Source organism: Chiloscyllium punctatum, chromosome 48 (genome assembly GCF_047496795.1).
Source record: "Chiloscyllium punctatum isolate Juve2018m chromosome 48, sChiPun1.3, whole genome shotgun sequence".
NCBI classification, from domain to species: Eukaryota; Metazoa; Chordata; class Chondrichthyes; order Orectolobiformes; family Hemiscylliidae; genus Chiloscyllium; species Chiloscyllium punctatum.
In genome coordinates this window covers 18,508,665-18,525,174 of record NC_092786.1, presented here as the reverse complement: position 1 = coordinate 18,525,174, position 16,510 = coordinate 18,508,665, and the positions used below count along the sequence as shown (strand labels likewise).

The 16,510-nt window shown below is 42.3% G+C and overlaps 1 protein-coding gene across 1 annotated transcript in view; it reads left to right on the top strand.

Moving 5' to 3' along the window:
* Positions 1-16,510, top strand: part of bnc1 (basonuclin zinc finger protein 1) — a 131,168-nt gene that overhangs the window by 64,464 nt on the left and 50,194 nt on the right. Inside the window, exons 2-3 of the mRNA XM_072564783.1 lie at positions 9,217-9,319; positions 14,457-14,692. Coding sequence (XP_072420884.1) covers positions 9,217-9,319; positions 14,457-14,692 — 339 coding nt within the window. The remainder of the gene's footprint in view (positions 1-9,216; positions 9,320-14,456; positions 14,693-16,510) is intronic.

Here is a 16,510-nt window from a genome sequence, read left to right as displayed (position 1 = left end):
CTCCATTGAGTATCTGCCAGAATCCTCCCAGGCTGGCACAGTGGAAGCATGGGTTATGCAGGGAGAAAGATGTTGGTGATCAGAGCCAAAAGGTGTGGCGCTAGAAAAACACAGCCGGTCAGGCAGCATCTGAGGAACAGGAGGGTCAACATTTTGAGCATAAGCTCTTCATCCTGCTGCTTGATCAGCTGTGCTTTTCCAGCATGGGTTATGCAGCCCATGATCTGCTCTATCTCACCATCATTTCATGTGGCAACACTGCTTTCATCATAGGCACTAGAGTCCAGAGCCATGTCATCAAAGGATAGCTCTAGAGCCACCCTCTGGCTTGTCATGGTGATGACTGAATCCAATCGTGACTGGCTTTAGGATGCTGGCTATTGACCTGCTTCTTAGTGTCACACATAAAAATAGATGTTGAGAGAATGGAATTCATTTTGTTTGTGGCACATCTCAGAGTCGCCATGTACATTCTCAAAGAGATGAATTTGCAGCTGGAGTTATCAGGAGGCCTGGCTACCACATGACACCTGATGTTTACTTTGGCTGCCTCTCTCTGGCATGAGGGAGTGAGATATATTCAGCTGTCTCTCAGATAACTGACCCTCAGGCCTGGGCTTTCACACCAAGGCAGATGTGGAACATGTGGAAAATGCGCCTATCTGAGGAGGAACATCCCTGAATAGCTGGATATACAATCCAGGGGTGGTGTTATGAAAGTGCTTGCTGGAGTTATGTCCATTAACTCCTGAAACAGTGGTGAGACCCCATGCTTTCTATGGATCTAGTTTTACTTCTGCTATTCCTCTCTTGTCCCCATTGTATTTTATGACAACGTTATCACCTTGTCCCATTAAAGAAATCTGAGCTCTTTCAGTCTCACTGCTCATCTATTTATTTATATAGTTATATATTATATTATGATAGTATATATTATTATATAATATAAACAAAATGCACCAATGTACTGCATTTTAATGTTTGCTACTGCTGTTATGCAGGTAGCAAAATATGGCAGCCATTTGGCGCTTTACAAGTTCCACTAAACAATAAATGAAACGTAAGCTTTTGTCCAAAGACTCCAAAGTCATGAGTGTTTTTTTTTACCTTTGACAGTTGTCAGAGCAATGTACAGGAAGTTGGAAGTGAGAAGGTAGTATTTATAGTGGGCATCAAAGAACATGCCTTTGAGCTTCTCAGCATCTAATTAAGGAAATGTTTGTTCGTTCGATACTAGATATTGGACACAGTCTTGTAATTTAACAAAAGTGTAGGAATTGAGAGGGATGGTGGCAAGGTGCTGCAGGGTGTTGTCAGCTGGGTATAAAAGCTGTTATATAAGGTTACTGTAGAATCTGTCTTTCTCAATGGAATGTATCTTAGTTGAGAGTTCTGAAATAGTTTCATAAATGTCTGGAATTGCTTACTGTCCTGCATTTTAATCAATTTTCTCAGTCTTCTTCGGCCAATTTTGACTTCATATCTCTGTAAGAATCTTTATTTAAGTGGAAAAGACTTGTTCCTTTACAACAGAATCAAACACCAGAAATATCATTTATCATACAGACTGACCTCTACTTTAGCAAGTTTATAAGATAGAGTCATAGAGACCTACAGCACAGAGACAGGCCCTTTGGCCCAAACTTCTCCATGCCGACCAAAATGTCCATCCTCACTAACCCCATTTCCCTGCACTTGGCCCAAATCCTTCTAAATCCTATCCATGTATTTGTCCAAATGCCTTTTAAATGTTGCTAATGAACCTGCCTTAACCAGTTCTGCTGGCAGCTCATTCCAGATCCGTACAACCGTCTGTGTAAAAAAGTTGTCTCTCAGGTTCCCTTTTATTCTTTCCCCTCTAACCTTCAACTGATGCCCTCTGATCCTTGATTCCCAACCCTCAGAAAAAGCCTGAGTGCATTCACCCTATCCATGCCTCTCACAGTCTTGTACATGTCCATAAGATTTCCCCGCCTCAGTCTTGCATGCTCTAAAGAAAAAAGCCTGAGCTTGTCCAACCTCTCCCTATAACTCAGACCATTGAGTCCTGGCAATATCCTTGTAAATTTCTTCTGCATTCTTTCCAGTTTAATAACATCCTTTCTCTAGCAAGGTGACCAAAACTGAACACAATACTCTTAAGTGTGGCCTCACCAAAATACTGTATAAGTGCAACATAACTTCCCAATCTCTATACTCAATGCCCTGACTGAGGAAGGCCAGTGTGCCAAAAGCCTTCTTCACTGCTACCGATGCGGTCTCCTCCACATTGGGGAGACTGGGCGCCTCCTAGCAGACCGCTTTAGGGAACATCTCCGGGACACCCGCACCAATCAACCACACTGGCCCGTGGCCCAACATTTCAACTCCCCCTCCCACTCTGCCGAGGACATGGAGGTCCTGGGCCTCCTTCACCACCGCTCCCTCACCACCAGACGCCTGGAGGAAGAACGCCTCATCTTCCGCCTCGGAACACTTCAACCCCAGGGCATCAATGTGGATTTCAACAGTTCCCTCATTTCCCCTTCCCCCCACCTCACCCTAGTTCCAAACTTCCAGCTCAGTAACTGTCCCCATGACTTGTCCGGACTTGTCCTACCTGCCTATCTCCTTTTCCACCTATCCACTCCACCCTCTCCTCTCTGACCTATCACCTTCATCCCCTCCCCCACTCACCCATTGTACTTTATGCTACTTTCTCCCCACCCCCACCCTGCTCTAGCTTATCTCTCCACGCTTCAGGCTCACTGCATTTATTCCTGATGAAGGGCTTTTGCCCGAAACGTCGATTTTGCTGCTCCTTGGATGCTGCCTGAACTGCTGTGCTCTTCCAGCACCACTAATCCAGAATACTTGCAGACTTGACAGCTAATGCCCATTAAATTGAATTGGAAGATGGTGTGCATGCTGCTGTTAATTACTATTCCAAATCAAAACAAGTAAAATTATTGGACGGTTTCCTACCTTCATATTATGGACTGCTTTCTGAAGTGGTATTCTCCTTAGCAATTGCATCCATTCTAAAGTTTATAAAGAAATACCCAGAAATTCTGCAATCAGGATTAAGCACAGAACTTCAATAAACCAATTTTCATGTAAAGGTATGGCTTGGTATTTCATATATGTTGCAGAAATTCATCAGGATTTTGACTTGAGTAAATTGATAGTTCTAATATGTAGATCTTTGTAAGTCTGAGTTTTTGCTGATTTATTAATCTACATAGTTCATTTTAGAGCTGGATTACAGTCATTCTAATCTTGTGCACATGAATAAATTTAATTAGGACTCCTGTCCTAGAAGTTGCATTTGGCAATGTTGGAGAGAAACATGTAGATTTCAGCAAATAAAGCAGGCAGTAGAATGTGTCTGGAAACCACATGCAAGCAGCTGGCGTGGGCAGAAGTGGAAGTGGGCATATCGTTGCTCCCACCCGGATCCGTCATTTTGATAATATTTCCGCCAGTGTGTGGTGAGGATGTCCGTATTCAGGAGCTTTCTGGTCTGGGCTGGACCACCAGAGCAGTCACCGCTACTGGAACTGCAGCCTGTCCCCACTGGTGACTAACATGGAATTAAACTGCAATTTCCTCACAGAAACAGGCAGGTCAGCCCCACTAGTTTTCTGTGCTCTACACCGACCACCTCTCAGTCTGCTTCAATTAGTTGTTCATTAATGATGAGAATTGACCACATTTACATACCCAAAGAGAGAAGTACTGGTGTGGGTTGGAGGGCTTGGTGGGGTGGGGGGGGGGGGGGGAACGTCACAGAGACTAGACTGAGGCAAGCAGAAAAGAGGTTGGACAGAGAACATTAAAGCACGTTAATGGGAAGGTCTTTCCATGGAACTGGTGGCCCATAAAGGATGCAGCCACCTCACACCGTATGCTCTGCCCCTTCCCCCTGATGCCCACCTGTGTCCCCATCTGTGGTCGATATGCTCACTTCCACTTCCTGGATTAGTGGTGCTGGAAGAGCATAGCAGTTCAGGCAGCATCCGAGGAGCAGTAAAATCGACGTTTCGGGCAAAAGCCCTTCATCAGGAATCCACTGCCTGTGAGAGAGAGCAGCAGAGTCACCAAATAACCTATAAGTGGACAATAATAGACCACTGAAATGCTGCAATTGGCATTAAAACAGCTGGGCACTGCTCAGCGTTTGTATAGTTGTGGCTGGGCAGAAGGATCGGCATCAGAAAAGGTAGCCAGAACATTGTATCGACTCCATATGCCTGCCAGCATGTCCACATGGGAAGTAATATTTTGCCGACAGCACCTGTTCACGTATCTTCAGTGAAATCTCCAGCTCTCAGACACCCCAGCACAAAGAGATATCATACATATTTGAATCAAGTCCCTTATAACCAATTTCCCAATTTGGCTTCCTTTTCCTCACAGAACAGTTGGAGGAATACAACAGCTGAAAAACAGCCTCATTCTCCTTCTTTATTGGCTCTTTGCGTGATGGCAGGATACTGGTAATCATTTCTCAAACCACAGCCAAGTGGTCAGACTTCCTACTCCAGCTAGAGGAAAGCCCCTGAGTCTACACTGGGCAAAATTGGCATTGGGCCCCATTCTGTTGACATTGGTCTGATCCATAGAAGAGGCATTTAAATAACTGCCCCTTTCTCATGATCCCACAAGGGACAAATGAGGAACCAATGCAGAGGTTTACATATTACAAGCACTCATTAGTAGATTATTCAAAGCAACCACAGGAGTTGAATTGAATTGAATTGAATTTATTGTCACGTGTACCGAGGCACGGTGAAAACCTTTGTCTTGCAAGCAATAGAGGCAGAGCAGAGAGTTAGGTAGCATTAATAAGTAAGTAATAGGTAAGCAGTGGCAAAAACAAAAACACAGGTACAGGCAAATGTTAAGAGTTTGAGAGTCCATTCAGTATTCTGACAACAGTAGGGTAGAAAATGTTTTAAAACTGGCTGATGCGAGTATTCAGGCTTCTGTAGCTTCTCCCCAATGGTAGAGGTTGTAGAAAAACATTGTCAGGGTGGGATGGATCTTTGAGAATGCTGGTGACCTTTCCTTGACAGTGGGCCTGGTGGATAGATTCTCTAGATGGGAGGTTGGCCTTTGTGATTGTCCAGGCTGAGTTCACCACTCTGTAATGTCTCCGATCTTGAATGGTACAGTTGCCGTACCACATAGTGATACATCCAGGCAGAATGCCCTCATTGGCGCACATATGAGAATTGGCAAGTCGCTGTCATGCCAAATTTCCTCAGCTTCACAGGAAGAAGAGACGTTGTTGGGCCTTTGTAACCAGTGTGTCCACATGAAGAGTCCAAGAAAGCTGACCACTCCCATGAGTTTAACACTCTTCACTCTTTCCACCTCCGTGCTGTTAATGTGTGTGTGTGTGGTGGGGGGGGGTGGGGGGGGGGCATGATTAACATCCCACCAACGGTTTTGCCAGCATTGTTCGCAGTGCACCATTTTTCCAGGTCTTCCACCTCCTGTCAATTTTTTAAGTTTCCTGAGCCAAGTATAAATTACTCTGGCGATAAGAAATTTAGGGAAATAAACGTGTGGCTAACGAAGTGATGCACGATAAAGGGGTTTCATTTTTGGGTACCATTGGGGCAGGTTCCACCTGAACTGATCTGGGACCAGGGTCCTAGCGAAAAGGCTAGTCAGAATGGTCACAAGGACTTTAAGTTAATTAAAGGGAGGGAGGACTCGGGAGAGGTTATTAAAAATTTCCAGAACAAGTAATAGGACAGAAAGTATTGAAAGGGTCAGAAACCTAACTTCATACCCAGCAGATAAGGAGACAACACTGAGAAGGGGGGGAGGGTAATCAATGCAGGACTGAGGGTCTTGTATTTTAATGCACACAGTAGAGGAAAGTAGTTAAATGACCTTGAAGCACAGGTTGAAATTGGCAGGCACCATGTTGTTAACAAGGGGATCAGGTCTAGGAACCAAATACTCAAGGAAAGGTGTCCTAGAGCAAGGACAGGTAGATGACTAGAGGAGGAGGGATTACCTTCTTAGTAAGAAATTAAATTAAATTAAATTGATCATAAGAATTGATATAGGGTTGGAAGGTGTAGAATCTGTGTGGGTAGAGAAACCACAAAAGGAAAAAACGACCCTGATGGGAGTTGTGTACAATAATCCGAGCAGTAGTCAGGAGGTGGGGGCAGAAAATAAACCAGGAAATAGAAAAGGCATGGAAGAAAGACATGATTACGATAATCATGGGGAGTTTTCAACATACAGATGGACTGGGAAAATGAGGTTGGTAGCGGATCCCAAGAAAAGAAGTTTGAGGAATGATGGAAATTTGTTTTTTTTTTGGAGCAGGTTGAACCCAGTATGGGAACAGGCAATTCTGGATTAGGTGATGTGTAACAAGGCAGATTTGATTCGGGAATGTAAGATAAAGGAAACAAGAGAAGACTGTGACCATAATATGATAGAATTCACCCGACATTTGACAGGGAGAAGCTGGAATCACATGTAATGGTATTAAAATTGATAGAGGTAATTATATAGACATGAGGGAGGAGCTGGCCAGAGTTGATTGAAGAGGAGCTGAATGGGGAAGATGGCAGAGCAGCAATGGCTGGAATTTCTGCGATAATTCAGGAGGCACAGCAGAAATTCATCTCAAAGAAGAAGGAACATTCTCAGGGAAGGATGAGATAGCTCTGAAAGACAAGGGAAGGGGGGGAATCAGCATAAAAAGCAAAAGAAAAAGCACTGTGTTGAAGATTAGTGGGAAGCCAGAGGATTGCAAAGCCTTTTAAAACCAGCAAAACACCACTAAAAAAGCAACAAAGGGGAGATGATGAAATAGGAGGGTAAGCTAGCTAGTAATGTAAAAGAAGATTGCAAGAGATCTTTAGATACATAAAAGATATATTGATGTATAAAAAATAAGAGTGGACATAGGACCACTGGAAAAATGAGGCTGGAGAAGTAGTAATGAGGTACATAGAAATGACGGAGGGACTGAATTGGTACCTTGTATTAGTTTTCACAATGGAAGACACCAGCAGCATACCAAAACTTCAAGAGAGTCAAGGGGCAGAGATGAGTTTAGTGGTCATCACTAAGGAGAAGGTGCTGGGGAAGCTGAAACGTCTGAAGGTGGATAAATAACCAGGATCAGATGGACTACACCCCAGGGTTCTGAAGTAGCTCGCTGAGGAGATTGTGGAGGCATTGGTGGTGATCCTTCAGGAATCACTGGAGTCAGGGAGGGTCGCAGAGGACTAGAAAGTGGCAAATTAAAATTCCTGCTGAAGAAGGGAGAGAGGCAGAAGACAGGAAATAATAGGTTGGTTAGGCTGACCTCAGTCATTGGCAGGATGTCAGAGTCCATTATTAAGGACGAGATTACAGAGTACTTGGAAATGCATAGTAAAATTGGACTGAGTCAGCGTGACTTCATCAAAGAAAGGTTGTGCCTGACAAAAATCTGTTAGAATTCTTTCTGGTGGCAACAAGCCAGTTAGACAAAGGAGACCCAATGAGTGTGATCTATTTGGATTTCCAGAAGGCCTTTGACAAAGGGCCACACAGGAAGGTGCTAAATCTAAAGATTTAAAAGGTCCAAGCCAGATCTTTCAGGAAGTAAGGGATAACTCACTTCTACACATGAATGATAGTAGAATTTGGAACTCACTTCCAAAACTGATATTATATTAAATGTAAATCACATATCTACATTGAAACACTTTAGTTAAGAGAAACGAGTGTGTGGGTGGCAATGTGGAGTTAGGTGCAGATCATTCATAGTCCCAGGGAATGATGGACCAGATTCAAAGGGTTGAATGGGTGACTCGTGTTCCTAGATTCCTTGTTGCACTCACTCTCTGTTGTTTGCAAAATGATTAATATGATCAAAAACAATCAAACACCAGCCTCAACGTGCTGATTTTTGAATACTGACTGGTTGCTTTGTTATAGAGGAGCAACAGCAATACAACTAGCCTATGGAATGGGATTATATTCACTGAAGTAGGATCATTTTATTCCATTGAATTTTCTGCACAGGAAACACAAATTCAGCCCAATTAGATTAGGCGTAGGTTTCTTTTACTTCTACACCAGCCGTTAGCCACCTGCTTCAACTACCAATTAACATTGACCATTTTAGACTCAATTTTACACTTTTTTTTATCATTTCAAATGAAAATCCAATGCATGGCAGGAAAATTGATGTCAGTAAGGTTTTGGTCATGTTACTTCAGCAGGAGTCATAGATGTTAGCGAGTTTTGAGAAGATTTGTAGCTCAGGTTGAGATTCTGGATGTACTGGAGAGAAAAAGAGCAGAAAATGACATAACACCCATCCATATAAATAGAAAGTACAAAACATCAGCAGCGCTTCGTCTGGAGGCTCACTGAAAATTTACCTAGTATGGTGACGAAACATCGGAAAATGAACCTTCCATCTCAGCGAGCAAACCAACATCCAGGTGTCATAGAATTGTACAGCACAGAAACAGACCCTTTGGTCCAACCTGTCCATGCCGACTAGATATCCAAAATTAAGTCTTGTTCCATTTGCCAGCATTTGGCTCATATCCCTCTAAACCCTTCATGTACCCATCACTCTTGATTAAGTGTTGATGGATTGCAATGTGTTGCTGGCTATCTACGGGAAATTTCAAATGTGACTGCTAGACTGACTTAATGTTAGTGGCGTGATTATTGAAGGTGAAACATTTTCCTAAAATGTGCTGAGAAAAACTGCACACATTTAATCCCTAGATCATATAAGCAACATCCATAAGCCAGCAGTTGAAAGATACTTGGATCCAGAGCTACAATGTTTGCCAAAATACAAGTTTCATTGCGAGGGTGAAAAACAGTGATCTTTCCAACAGTTTTGCTCTATATAACCTGAAGAGTTTCCTCATAATAGGAAACGTGATGCATACTCACTGGTTCCTTGTATCATGACATAAGAAAATATTTTTATAAAAGATGGCAATGAATTCCACAATCTGCATCAACCCCTGTTATGTTTTGACTGGTATCTTAAATGCTAGCGCACCAGTTGCCACTCTGGACAATCTAATGAGTTATAACGACTGACTTGGCCTGGCCTGGTAGTTGAATAAGCACATTTTCCATTATTTAATGCTTGGAATACATTAAAATCAATGTTACACATTTGGTGAAAACGGTGTTGTGTTAATGTGTGGTGATATTTCATTCTCTCTCTATTTCCAGTCCATTCGCTGCACACTGGTGAACTGTAACTGCGAGTGCTTTCAAGCCGGGAAGATTAACATTCGTCAATGTGACCACTGTAAGCATGGATGGGTGGTACATGGTAAGGACTACTGGAGATTTGATAATGACATGCCAAGGCAATACTGGGGAGCCAACTGAACGATTTCCATAGAGTCTGTACAGTGTGGAAGCATTTGGCCCATCGAGGGTGGCACGGTGGCACTACTGCTTCACAGCGCCGGGGACCCGGGTTCAATTCCCGCCTCGGGCAACTGACTGTGTGGAGTTTGCATATTCTCCCCATGTCTGCGTGGGTTTCCTTCGGGTGCTCCGGTTTCTTCCCACAGTCCAAAGATGCGCAGGTTAGGTGAAATGGCCGTGCTAAATTGCCCATAGTGTTAGGTGCATTAGTCAGGGGTATATGTAGGGGAATGCGTCTGGGTGGGTTGCTCTTTGGAGGGTCGGTGTGGACATGTTGGGCCGAAAGGCCTGTTTCCACACTGTAGATAATCTAATCTAACTTCTACACTCAGCCTCCGAACAGCATCTCACCCAGACTCAAACCCTAACCCTGTAACCCTGCACTGCCCATCTCAAACCCACCTAGCCTTGCAATTTATCATTGTCAGCCCACATAACCTGCACAGCTTTGGATTGTGGGAGGAAACCGGAGCACGCAGACATGGGAAGAACATGTAAACTCCTCACAGACAGTCTCCAGACAGTGGAATCAAACCCAGGTCGTGGCACTGAGAGGCAGCAGTGCTAATCATTGTGCCACCCATCCTGTTGGCAATTTTCCGATGTTATGCATTGTAATGATTAGATTACTTATAGTGTGGAAACAGGCCCTTTGGCCCAACAAGTCCACACTGACCCGCCAAAGCACACCCACCCAGACCCATCCCCCTACATTTACCCCTTCACCTAACACTACGGGCAATTTAGCATGGCCAATTAATCTAACCTGCACATTTTTGGATTGTGGGAGGAAACCGGAGCACCCGGAGGAAACCCATGCAGACACAGGGAGAATGTGCAAACTCCACACAGTCAGTCACCTGAGGCGGGAATTGAACCCGGGTCTCTGGTGCTGTGAGGCAGCAGTGCTAACCACTGTGCCACCCACTTTTTTTTTCCACTATGTCCTGAGGATTGTTAGAAAGACACATGTTCATCTGAAAAACTATTATAGACCCCAATTTCTCATCTTCCCTCTCCCATTCCTTTGCAGCACTAACATTTAGGCCCACTCGAATGTATTTTAAATCATCAAGTTGGAGTTGGAATCCAGGCTTTAATGATCAATTCCCTATGTACATATCTCCTAGCTGAAATAGAGAAACCTCAGGCACAAACAAGTAGATAGTTAATGGTGGGAATGGTGGTAGATTAGAAACATTGAATATGGATGCAAGAGGTTATGTTGAAGTTATACTCACCATTGCTAAAATGACTTTCAGTACTGCATATAGTCTGGGCACTTCATTAAAAGGAAGGACGTTAGAAACATGAAAATGACAATGTTTGCTGAACCATATGCAAGGTTATATACATTAAGGAGCGCTTAAGGATCTGGAATATAGTTAACAGGCAGGCACCACATTCAGCTCCCTGCCCATCATAGCACATTTGACCTGGACAGGGTTGGAGAGATTGGGGAGTCTGCTTTCACCATCTGAGGTGAAGAAAGGTTGTACTTCCTTCCCTATGTGCATGAGGGGCAACTCCACATCTGCTGGTGGCTTTTCATGCAGAAGATGGTGCGTGTGTGGAATGAGCTGCCAGAGGAAGTGGTGGAGGCTCGTACAAACTACAGTTAGTTCTGCTATAATGCAGTAGCTTCGTTCTCATACAACCCTATGTTACAAGAAAATCATATAATAGCAGCACCATTTAATCTAATGGGGCCGGAATCGCATTATAATCGATGCACGCCTTAAACGTTCGCACTTTAGAAATAGCGTTCCCAGTTCATCAATTGTTTGTAGCAAATTTGCATTAACAAAACACACGTTATAGCAGAATGACCTGTACAACAGTTAAAAAGCATCTGCACAGTTATATAAATAGGAAGGGTTTAGAGGGATATAGGCCAAATACTGACAAATGGGGCTGGATTAATTTAGGATATCTGGTCAGCTTGGATGAGTTGGACCAAAGGGTCTGTTTCTGTGCTGTATATCTCTATGACTTGGTAAGGAAATGAAATAAGGCTGGATGGAAAAGGCAAGGAAATGGAGTTGGACTGGAATTCGATTAAAGAGCGAGCATGGGATCTGATTATTTTGGACGGCCCCTTTATTGCTCTAAGCTTTATGATTGCGACATAAAAATTAAATTGTCAACTGGCATCAGAAAATCTTCACATGAAAGCTTAACACAGGAGAAAGATTGCGTATAGATGATCGATTCCAGAAACAGCAAGAGCTGGACCAAGGTGAACAGACAATGTTGTGTTTTTAAATGGAAATAGGAAAATAGCATGATTAAAGGTGATACACTGAGGTAATTAGGCAGAAACATGTCAGCAAGGCCCCATGCAAAACTGAATTTGTAAGTGTCTTGTGCAAATTTTAGAAAATACTCCTTACCTAGTTGCAGCACAGGCATAGTTTCCTGAATATCCTCCCCATCCTGCAATTAAAAGGGTTCAATATAAAGTCACATCTTTCGTTACTTGGCAGATCATTTGCAGTAAAACACGAGCAACAATTTGGTGCAATGAGTAATACAGCAGTTTGTGTTTGACTGAAAAAGAGATTGCCTTCTGTTGTTTGAAGTGAACTGAATTATACAGCCAGTGTTCCCCAAGATTTGTATGTTTTGAGGCCTTAACATTTGTTTAATGATTGACATGAATATCATCATCAGATTTGGGATAGATGTGAAAAGTAATGGCCAACAGTGAGGATACTATTAATCCAGGAGATCCAGATAATGTTCTGGGGTGCCAGGTTAAAATCCCATCATGGCAGAAGTTGAACTCTATAAAAGTCTAGAAGTAAGAGTCGAAGTTCAAGCCACGTGATGCCTGGAGGAAGAACGCCTCATCTTCCATCGTGGGACTCTCCAACCACACCGCATCAATGGGGATTTCACCAGTTTCCTCATCTACTCTTCCTCCATCTTATCCCAGACCCAACCCTCCAACTCAGCTCCATTCTCTTGACATGTCCTACCTGTCCACCTTCCTTCCCACCTATCCACTCTGACCTATCAGTATCACCTTCATCTATCTATATATCGCCTTTCAAGCGACTTTCTTTCCGGCCCTATCCCCCTCCCTATTTCTCTCTCAGCCCCCTTGTGGCACCACCCCCACATTCCTGATGAAGAGCTTATGCCTGAAACATTGACCTTCCTGCTCCTTGGATGCTGCCTGACTGGCTGTGCTTTTCCTTAATGATATCAATTGTCAGGAAAAATCCAACTGGTTCTTTAATGTCTTTAAGGAAGAAAACTGCCATCCTTACCTTGTCTGGCCAACATGTGATTCCAGACTCACAGCAATGTGGTTGACTTTTAACTGCCCTCTGGGAAATAAATACTGGCCTAGCTAATGATACCCACATCCTCTCAATGAATTTTTTGAAAAATCCTAAGGGCTCGGTTCAAGAAGATGATGATTTCATGAGATTCTAAGAGAATAAACGAGAGCGCCAAAAATGTATTTACTTCAAACACGGCACAGGATATGATGCCACAGTTTGTCATTGGATCTATTTCACATTCATCAGTTAAGGATTGACATAAATATGAATCAACTCACTTTGAGAATATTCCAGTCTTCTGAATGGAAGATACACTGTAAATCTATATATTTTTTCTCCTACCTTGTATGGAGTGAAGCATGTAGCCCCTCAAGGAAAGTTTTTGACTAATTATGAGACATGTTGATTTAAATTTCAATCCATAGCTCAAGCAATTAATAATTTAAGTCATCAGTATATTTCCTGTAATCCTTTAGAATTTTTCAGAACTTGACAAGCTATGGTTCATTTTACCCAGGCTGCCTGACTCCTGAGAGTATAATACTCCATGTCAATAAGGTATTATATTTATACATTGCTTAACAGAGGAAAACATCTTTTACTGAGAAGTGGTCGTTTTTGGCCTTCACATTTGTCACAATTTTCAGACAGCGTGCATCAAGTCACATTATTGTGGACAAACCAAGTAGCTTATTTTTTGTTTTTGAGTGTGGTGGATTTGAATAACTTCACAGTTCATTCAATTATTGGCAGAAGTCAAGAATAATCTGTTTAAAAGGCACAATCATGAATTCCTGTCCATAGTTGTCTAACACACTTCTAAAACAGACACAGAGATCGAGTTTCGGTAGTGACTCACCTGGCTTCCTGTTTCTTTGGTGAAACATTCGCAGAATCCCTGGGAAGAGACTGTAAAGGTCATCCATGCCATTTCTCAGGAATCTGCAGAACATGGTGACAGATGATTGCAGTAGCCATGGGAATTTGGTCTCTGAAAAATCTGTAGAAAGTGAAGATTCTATGTTTCTTTTAAGATCGACACTTAATAAGTTTCAGCAAGTAAACTGCATAATAGAAATATTAACTATAGAGGTGGGGATTTGGCTTTTTAAAGGCAAGACATAATATTGATGGAGTATTGTGTTCAATAGATTGAATTGATTGAATCATTTATTATCACGTGTATTCAATATAAAATACAGTGAAAATTGTCTGTGTGTAGGTGCCATTCTCATTAACTTGAGATAAAATTTAAAAATAAAGGAAGATATATTGCAATATAGAACCCCTACAATGTGGAAACAGGTCATTTGGCCCAACAAGTCCACACTGACCCTCCAAAGAGTAACCCACCCAGACCCATTCCCCTACCCTATTACTCCACATTTACCCCTGACTAATGCATTTAACCTTCACACCCCTGAACACTATGGGCAATTTAAGCATGGCCAATTCACCTAATCTGCACCCCTTTGGATTGTGGGAGGAAACCTGAGCACCCGGAAAAAATCCCAAACAGACTCAGGGAGAATGTGTAAACTCCACGCAGACAGTCACACGAGGCTGGAATTGAACTCAGGTCCCTGGTGCTGTGAGGCAGTAGTGCTAACCATCGAGCCACCATGCCACCCATATTGAAAACGGTTTTCTAAAATAATGCATGACTGCACATTTCAAAATCTCAATTTGTTTTCTCTTTTGATTCTTTTCATAGTATGCCAATTTGTGGTTTTCTTCTTGCAGCCCTAGACAAACTGCGAGTGAATCACCTTTATCAACAGAGTCAGGTGGAGATTGTCCAGTCTAACGTTGTGTTTGACATTAGTAGCCTAATGCTGTATGGTACCCAGGCTATTCCCATCCGACTCAAAATCCTGCTGGACCGTCTGTTTAGCGTTCTCAAGCAAGAAGAAGTACTCCAGATCTTACATTCTCTGGGATGGACACTTCAAGACTATATCCGTGGCTACATTCTACAGGTAACAGTATTAAAAATTTCTGTGTGTTGGACCCATTTGAAGTGTTTCTTAAGCGGAGTTAAACTTCACATTAATGCTTTGAGAATGTGATAGGACTATTTCCCACTTTTGATACTTGCACTTTCAGTAGACAGCTGGAATTTTCTCCTTGGCAAAGTGAGGGACAAATTCTCCCCAAAACATAAACAGAAGTTGTGGGAGAGACCCAGCAGGATTGACAGCATCGTTTACAAAATTATGAGGGGCATGGAAATGATAAATAGACAAAGTATTTTCCCTGGCGTTGGGGAGTCCAGAACTAGAGGGCATAGGTTTAGGGTGAGAGGGGAAAGATATAAAAGAGACCTGGGGGCAACTTTTTCACACAGAGGGTGGTACGTGTATGGAATGAGCTGCCAGAGGAAGTGGTGAAGGTTGGTACATTTGCAACATTCAAAAGGCATTTGGATGGGTTTATGAATAGGAAGGGTTTGGAGGGATATGGGCCGGGTGCTGGTAGGTGGGACTAGATTGGGTTGGGATATCTAGTCGGCATGGATGGGTTGGACTGAAGGGTCTGTTTCCATCTCTATGACTCTATGGAGAGAAAACAGTCGCTATTCCGGGTCAAGTGATCTTTCTTAAAAAGTTAAGAAATTCTCCCCAACTCCCTCATCCTCTATAATTGCACTTTAATGCATAATACAGCTACTAACATGTATCATTTCCTCATTGCATCAACAAGTTCTTTAATTATTTAACAAAGGATCGATTAAGAAAAAGATTAACTGCTTGACAAGCTATGACTTATTTTGTAGACGATGGAGATTACTTGTCTCCTTCCTATTTCATAATTCTCTATGTCAATAACATGTTACATTTAAATACTGCTTTTCACACAAAAAAAACTTATTAACAAGTGGTCATTTTAGCATGTTTTATTCTAACACATTTGAAATCATTTATACAGAAGCTTATTGTGGTAGAGCATCTGTTTCAGATGCCATTGGTTGACAGCAATGTGGTTGACTCTTAACTGCCCTCTTAAAGGCATTAGTTTTGAAACATTACTTTCTTCCTACTGAATTAATTGGGGATCTGTTCAGTTATTGGAACTCCTAGTGCCTCAGTGCATGTAAATATAGACTTCTATGTGTAAGAGATGTCTTTAGTTTGCCAGGATAGAGACAAATTCCAATGTTTGTTTATTTACATGATATGCTACTGTGCAGAATTGAACCGCATTTGTGACAATGTTGAGATGCAAAGAGATTTTGTTCCCTCAAGTTTCTGCTCAAACAGTTACATATCACTGAGTGATATGCACAATTAGGAAGCATTTTGGATCTTTACTTTCAGCTTTTTTTTTTGTAAAAAGTGAGTGAAAGGGGCTCTCAAAAGAAATCTCCCAGAAGGCATCATCTATTAAAAAGGTACCAAGAAACTATATTCAAGGATACTCGCAGTAAAAAGCAAGAAGATGACCCAGACTCAGAAGATCAGAAGAAAGACAGTATATGAGACTGTATGGAGTTTAAAGGATTAAGTTAATTTAATGTTCAATAATTGTGTTATTGGAGCAGCACTTTTATAGAGTTGGGGTCAGACAGTGTTTAGTTAAGAAAAAGGAGGCTCAGGTTTGTTAATAGTATTTGTTTCGTGTTCACTGTTAGAGTTAGGAAAATAAACTAGGAGGTGAGCTTCTCTGGGTTGTTAGTTTTAATTAGCAGAGGGTTAGACTTCTACATCACACAAACTGGGGGCTTGTCATCTGGGATTTGCACAGATTGGAGGTTCAGCTCCCAGATTTGGACAGGTAAGAGGTAGACTCGGAGATCT